Genomic DNA, 7,779 nt, shown 5'->3' on the forward strand with positions numbered 1-7,779 from the left:
TTGTGACAACAGTGAAGTATTTTTTATTTCTGTAGGGAGACATAAACTAAGCCACTTTATACTCCCACTTTATACCACTTTATACCTCTCACTTCTGTTGGGAGGTATAAAGTTTTATCAACAGTTAAGCCACCAGGCTGTCAGTTTACTGCACAGTGTGCTGCAATACAGTTTTCACACATTTCCGATCCACCGATATGTCAGTTTTATTGTGCTGTTCGAAAAATAGACATACTGCATGTAGACACTGATTTATATGTGTTCTTTATCCGATCTGTTCGCAAATAAGGGTAGCATCGTTTTTTATTTAGTGGGATGATCCACTGTTACATCAGGAAAGACTTCAAGTTTGATATATAGCAGAAAAAAAATATCCATTATGGATTAGAGTTTGTAATGCAGCAGGAAACAGCATAACATTACAAACCAGCACTGCCTGTTAAAGTCCTGGCCGCACTAGAAGGTTTGTCCGTAATGGCTTGTTTAACAGCTTGGCTTTTCTTCATGTACTGAAGGCCCGCAGCTCAGTGGCTGTGTATCTTGAAAATGAAATGCCTTGCTTATTACTAGGTTGGTTTTTTTTTGTAGTTACAGCTATGCTTCTGTGTTGCATCTGAGAGTAAATGTGTTAAAATGACACCAGGACTTAGTAGAAAGAAGATTGGAGGTAATTAGAATAATATTGAAAAGGTCAACTTACATTGACAATAGTAGTCAGCATAGCAAATCAACATCTTATAGAGTAAATATACAAGCTGTGCTGCAAGAATTTGATGATGAGATATGGTTTAAAAAAAACTGAAGCTTGTATCTTGGACAGTAGAATTGTTCTAACCAAGTACAGATTTTTTTTACAGTACAGGTTTGTTTATAATGATGAAACAAAAGATACATGTTAAGAAAAACAAACAAAAACAAGCTTTTAAAGTGGTAGGGTAGGATTACAGTAATTGTAATAAATATATGTACAACACATGAGGACACAGTGTGTTAAAAAGCAGAAAAACATGGCCGTTACCAGCTTATTGTGCTTCTAAGTTACAGTTACAGTGTGAATTCTTGTATAGCATAAAGGAATGAATAAAACAGGAACCGTCTTAATAATCACTCCTTCAGTTTCACATCCAGTACATAAGCAAATTCTCTATAGTGTAAAAAATGTGGTCCTGGAATTTAACAGCTCTCCGGTGTTAAACATTGCTGACTGTGATATAAATTATTGAGTTTCAAATTTTGTGTGTGATAGTAGGAAGGCATTTATTGAATCTCTTTAATTCATCCATTAGTGCTGTCAGATACAATGTTGCTGCGATCCCATTGGAGAGCTGAACGTGCTCTCATCTTCCCTCCGTTATGTAACCTGTGTGTCACATTGTCTCTCTCGATGCACCCATCTTCATTTTCATGAGTAGCACTGACTCATGTCTGGTAGCTATTAGCATTTTGATTCAAAACAGCGTCTGCTCTGATGGATCTGTGTGTGTCTATGAGCCTTTTGTCACAGGGTGAAAAGGAAACAATGGAAAGGAAAAGGTGGGTAAGCCAGTGTTTAGGTATTAAAAACTTAAAAATAAAGATAGAAGACATGATGAATGTCTTATTTGCTGTATGTTGGAAGTAATCTGACATATCATTGCTGTTCTGCATGCTCTGTCTGGTTCAATGTAACTTTCATCAGCCTGTCTGCTCTTGTGTATTGATTCTGTCTGAAGATTTACTGAAGGAAACAAGGTCACTGGCCTAATAAGACAGAAGATAGACACAGAATCTCCCCATACTGTCTCTTCTAATCTGCATTTATGTCTAATCTGTTAGGACACTGTGAACCTTTAGAAAGGTTAAGACCTTTGAGTTACTACTTTATCAGAAAGGGGGAAAAAAAGGTATTATAAAACGATGTCGTGCTTTGTCAGCCTGGATGAACGTTTCAGGTAAATATAGTACATTTACACTTTTAACAGCTAATAATTCCAAACATGCACTCATCCTGATGGTCACTAGTCAGAGGTAATGAGTGTTAAGTGGTACATTTGATCATTTCTGGGAATGGGGGACAAAAATTTCAAATATGCCACTTGCTGCCCATCGCCCTCCAGCAGTAACATCATTGCCTTTTACAAAAGTAAGAATTCTCTCAACAGTAAACAAACAGAAAACACGCTCTGTGGAAATTACTGCACTGTGTCACTATTCTGCAGATGTCTTTTCCAGTGAAATTTAAAAAAAAATGTTTTCTTAATATTAAAGTTTCATAACATCTGATAAATAAATCCCCTATATTTTGTTCATCCTTTCTAAGTTTTTAAAATCTCATTTTAATGTCAAACAAAATAAGATGAGGAAGCAATACTATTTGTTATGTAAGCTGACCTTTTAAAAAGATAAACTGCACACATGGATCGACATACACACACCGGTCCTCTTACAACTTTCACTTTATGCCTTGATCTTAGCCTTGATCAGGGCTCTGACTTTGTGGTCACTGGCTGGATGTTCTGAACTTTGGTAAGTGTGACTGGCACCTTTCCTTCTCCGGGAGTTGGTGCTCTCATTATTGGAGTACCTGTGGCATAAGCAGTTACTGTGATTTAGATATTCATATTCATATACAAACGCAGAGCCATTTCAACAACCTTTACATTTATTCTGCTTACATTAATTTGAACGTGTTATACTGGGAAAGAAGAGAATGAAAACTTACCAACTGTTGCTTGCAGATCTGCCAACCTCTCCTTAAACTTCTGTTGCAGAAACAATTCTTCTTTGGAGTAGCTTTTGGCAAAGGCAGACAGCAGGAGACCCACAGCCATGGAGGTGCCTCCCACACAGAACAGCACTGCACCAGTCAGCTTACAAACATCCAGTGCACGGTTGAAACTGACGGCATGGCTGTTACAAGAACAGTTCAAAGCAATCATTTATTTGCCACCAAGTCTTTTTGTTCAATATTTATACAACTATTTAGAGTTATTTCTAAATTTAAACATATGCATGTCCTACTAGAACACTGTTCTTGGACATTATTGTCAAGACTAAGAAGTAACACTTCAAATAAAGTTCATGATCTGTTAATTGTAAGTCTATGTAACCTTTACTATTTCAGAATAGCAAAGGTTACCTAAATTCTTTCCCACTCGTACGTTGTACTGTTTCTATACCTGTCAACAAAGAGTAGATCATCTTCACCAAATGCTTCAATCTTGGCTGGAGTGGCATAACCTACCAAAACAACAATGAGGCCCGCAAACAAGATCAAGGTACCGAACGCGAGACAGACCTGTGAAAAGAAAAAGTCAAAAAACAACGAAAGTCAAAAACATATATTGTTATAGTTGTAAATAATTTGGTTAATTTGGTTTATTTTCAGTTCCATTATATTGGTGTCGTTTTGAACAAGCTAAGGGTTAATCTGACCTTCCAGAGTAAAGAGCTCCACCTGCTAGGCAATCTCTGAATCTGAAAATCTTCATCACGTTCCCAGATAGAAGCTGTGCAGTCCTCATAAAACTGGATAAGGAATCAAAGAAAGGTACAGGCATTCTTAAAATTCACATCTTGAACCTAAACCTACAAGAAATGAAGGTTTGGTGATTTTGTGCTTTTATCCGTTTGTGAGTTTCATAGGAGACGTCTTACTTTGTGTGGGTGCTGAGTCTGGTTACACTGTTACCTGGTGTAGGTAGGAGCGGACGCCATACTGCTGGTAGTTCCCACCGGTTTGAACTTGCTCACTATATTCTGACCCACAGATCTCTGAGCAAGAAGTCATCCTTCACATCTGTCTACCTGAGAACACACATAAAAAACACACATCTCCAATAACCTTTAAGCCTGATTTAATTCAAGAGATCTGGGAGGAAACTAAACTCTTGCACCTCTTCTTAATTATATAATGTACATATCTCCCAATATTGGAAACCTCATTTCAATGGGGGAAAATCTAGCTCAAAAACTTCTCGATTCAGCAAGGCAAGAAAAAAAAATGACAGTCAAAAGGAAAGTGTGGGTTTAAATATAATGGGATGTATCTTCATATTCAAAGATTTAGACTTGCCGTGAAAGCAGCCTGATATCAGTGGCATTACTAAAGCCTAATAGTACAGCCTTCTGCTCACCACAGCCAAAGCCGCATGGGTGAGGCTATTTCTGTTTTTATACATCATACTTGCAGTAGGAGTTAAAAAAGGCAGTTTGTTTATTTTATTTTTTGTTGTTGTTTGCATACACAGTTTCTGGACAAACTGTTTAAACGCATAATTGCATACACATGTGCAGTACATTTATGCTTTTGTACACATAAGCATGTAGTCACTGTTGTTATGTAACAATGTACTGAAGGAATGGGTGCCATAGGGCATTGAGTTTAATGATGCATTCTGCTTGTCTGCTGTTATAAAATAAAGCGTGACATATTACTCTTTGGATCCAATAATGTTTCAGCTAAATGCAGAGGGTGCTGACATACATAGAAAAATCTTTTTTGTAATGTTTAAAGAAAAACTATTAACAAACATAACTGCATATTGGACTTTGCCTCAACAGTGAAATATGTGAAATATGTAACTATTAGGTGTTAGTTAAAAACTAATAATATCTGTGACCATATGTGAATAGATTTTATGAACATTAATCCCCTACTGACTGAGAGCTAACTGCATTGCACAGTTCTGCTCTGTACAAACCAATTATGCTTCATGTTTTTGTTAGCTAATACTAAATCGACTATTTCTGCTGGACTGAATTACAATAAGAAAAGGGTTTAATTGTGGGAAGGAAATATTGAGTCCATATATGTTAAAATGTGATCATGCTCTTTCCAGTAAGACACTGGTATACAATGCATTGTGGTTGGAATAATGAAAAAAAAAACTAAGTGTCTAACCTCATAAGAAAACCACTGGCCTGATATTGTAAAACTCATCAGTTAGATGTCAGACATAATAGTACATGAAATTACATACCTCTTGTAGCTGGAACCACATTATACCAAACTAGCGAGTAAATTATTTACAATATTATTATTAAAAAAAAAACATTATTTTTTTTAATTAAATTCAATTTCTTTATTGTCCCACAAGGGGAAATTAGTTTAGTTTAGCAGCAGGATATAAATAAACAGAACAATACTATAAAATAATAATGACAATAATAATAGTATATAATAATATATAATAATCATCTATATAAATTCATAGTTAATTACACATTACTAAATAACTAAATTACTAAATAACTTCACTTTTAACTAATTAGTAATCTTATATAATATGTTTTTTTCCATCAGTTTCTATGATATCAAATTTAAAAAATCATTAATAATATAGTATTGTGCATTACATCATAGTCAATGTCAGACGATAACACCTCACACACATCAGCACACATTGCATTTTATAAAACATATTGGTTGTTTGTTTGTTAGTTTGGTTTTAATCATTCCTAGACACTATCATTCTTAGGTAATAATGGTTTATTTGCTGATCAGTGATCCAAACCTCTTGTGAAGGACCTCTTGCTCACATTTGCATGCACTGGACATTTATAATATGCAGGGTTAATGGTGTAAACCACAACATTAAGCTGCCCAAACCTAACCATCTAGCGAAGAAAACGTTAACAGTAATTGAAACAGATTGTGATCTTAATGTTCAAACTCCTGTTACACTTCACATATATTATAAACCTGATGTTCACCTTTGTAATAGTCATTCAAATAATGTTAATAGAGGCAGTAAACAATATTATCAGTCATAATCTGAAGCTTTACAGTTAATATCTAAACAACATTTTTAAATGAAAGTTCTACAGCCAAATTATATGTGGATGAGTTGTAGAGTAAATCATATTAAATCAATTTACTAATGCAAAGTGTACAGTGATAGTGCAATATGAAAGAGTCCTACAGGAGGAAATTTGAGTGGACATGTCAAGTATTTTTTAACCTCCAACCCACAGTGCTATTAATATGGTTACACAACTCTAGTTTAAACTGTCGGTTTGCTTATTTTTACTTAGCTTTTATAGTTACCATTACATAATCAGTGGACCTGATGATGTTTATACTTTTGTCTGTTTTATTTATGTACTCCATAGTCACAAAATAGTTCAAAAAGTTTTTAATTGGCGTAAACTAACCATATGACAAATACCAACAAAGGGTTAGTTCACTTTGTCTTCATTGTTGTAATTATAAGTAAGTAGATAAAGGACACATTCTCTCTCTGTGCAAACAACAGCTCTCATGTTGCTACTCTACCCAGCCAGTGCCTCTTATCTGAAATGCTGCATACAGATGAGGCACACTCTTCCCTAGTACGTTTACCTTTGTCACACACAGCTTAATTGTACAAAGTACAGAAGAATATTTATATTGTACTCATATATCATGTACCTGAAAAATGAACAATGAAAGCTTGAGTTTGCTGACTGACTGTTAGTTTTAATTTTCTGTTTTTTTAGTTGTTGAGTCAACAACAAGGTGTAATTCAAATTTAATTCAGTCTGTTAACTTTAATGGGAACTTGTTATAATAGCTTTTAAGAAAACAAACATTTTTAATTAGAATGGCTTGAATAACTTTAAACAACATCCAATCTTTAACTAATCTTCAATCAGCTGTTGTGTGTTTCCTTTCTACAACAGATAAAACAAGACATAAAAATAAAAGTAAATCAAACACAAACATTTTAACCCATCTCGGTTAAAAATCAGAGCTGTTAGGACAAATCAAACCGGAATGTCTTGATATAACGGTCCAAACATATCAGCACCACTGACCGTGGTGCTGAAAATCATTCAGCCTTAACCCAGCAGGAAAACACACAGACGTAATATGTGACGCCAGTCTGAAAATAGACTTCATCCACTCGCCCTCCCAACCCCCTATGAGATTGAGACCCACTGCACCGTTGAAGCTTAACCTTGCAAATGTGGACTTCACGTAAAAAAACAACACAAAAAACGTCCAAATCAAGTTGGCTGATATTGTAACCACTTGAGAAAAAGTAGCTAATCCTTTAGCATGAAATGACATACGCCGAAGAAACGTATTGGAGAAACGTTGTTCCATGTCATTAAGACAGCAACGCCCGAAACGAGTTTAAAGTAAGACAGAAATACTCGACATAGAAAAAATGAGATACAAATGAATGCACGGTGATTAAAACAAACATTACTTTGACATTGTCAACACGGAAGCTTCTTCCAGATGTGCAGCGGTGCATGGAGGACACGACTGAAGGAGTCTTCTTAGAAAATGTGAGTTCTCGGTGTGCTACTAACAAAAACAACAACCCGCACCGATGCTACAGCACTATCCCCATATTTCCAAATAATAATAATAATGATGATGATAAATCGCCATTTACCTGTCATTACCAGCTCGGAGAGTGATCATTCGCTGCTCTTCCCTTAGCCGGGTCCCATCACTCTACAGTCACCCCTCTCTCTCTGTCGATGATTCACATTTTCACGCTGTCTACTGCGCAGGCGTTCCATCCATGACAGTATATGATTCAGTAACGATTATAAATAACCAGGCAGGAGGGATGGAAGGATTAGAAAAAAAGAATTTCATTCATAATTTTACAGATAGATAGATAGATAGATAGATAGATAGATAGATAGATAGATAGATAGATAGATTTCAAGGGGAACAAGTCAGAACAAAGTCAGAGAACATGCAATGGTACAGAGTGACGTAAAACATATATTTTTTTCTGGTCACATTCCAGAGCTCTCTATTTTTAGCTCACTTGGTGACATAAATGGCTGAAGGAA

The 7,779-nt window shown here is 35.6% G+C and overlaps 1 protein-coding gene across 1 annotated transcript; it reads right to left on the reverse strand.

Annotated features, from left to right (window-relative positions):
* nrsn1 (neurensin 1) lies at positions 1 to 7,520 on the reverse strand. Its single transcript, XM_085291125.1, has 6 exons — positions 7,368 to 7,520; positions 3,671 to 3,786; positions 3,415 to 3,507; positions 3,159 to 3,277; positions 2,702 to 2,889; positions 1 to 2,563 (listed from the first exon to the last, which is right to left on the reverse strand). The coding sequence occupies exons 2-6, from the start codon at positions 3,767 to 3,769 to the stop codon at positions 2,460 to 2,462; spliced, it is 603 nt and encodes a 200-aa protein (XP_085147251.1). The 5' UTR covers positions 3,770 to 3,786; positions 7,368 to 7,520; the 3' UTR covers positions 1 to 2,459.
* Positions 7,521 to 7,779: the final 259 nt, after the last annotated feature.

This window comes from Mchenga conophoros, linkage group LG11 (assembly GCF_057382185.1).
Source record: "Mchenga conophoros isolate Kocher_MC1m ecotype Shallow Benthic linkage group LG11, M_conophoros_male_GT1.1, whole genome shotgun sequence".
In the NCBI taxonomy this organism is placed as follows: Eukaryota; Metazoa; Chordata; class Actinopteri; order Cichliformes; family Cichlidae; genus Mchenga; species Mchenga conophoros.

Excerpts from the sequence above, each read along its gene's own strand:
- nrsn1 (XM_085291125.1), bottom strand. The coding sequence starts at position 3,769 with ATGACTTCTTGCTCAGAGATCTGTGGGTCAGAATATAGTGAGCAAGTT. Across the intron at positions 2,890-3,158 it reads GATCTACTCTTTGTTGACAG|CCATGCCGTCAGTTTCAACC; the intron begins GTATAGAAACAG and ends TTCTTGTAACAG. Across the intron at positions 2,564-2,701 it reads AGATCTGCAAGCAACAGTTG|GTACTCCAATAATGAGAGCA; the intron begins GTAAGTTTTCAT and ends CTTATGCCACAG.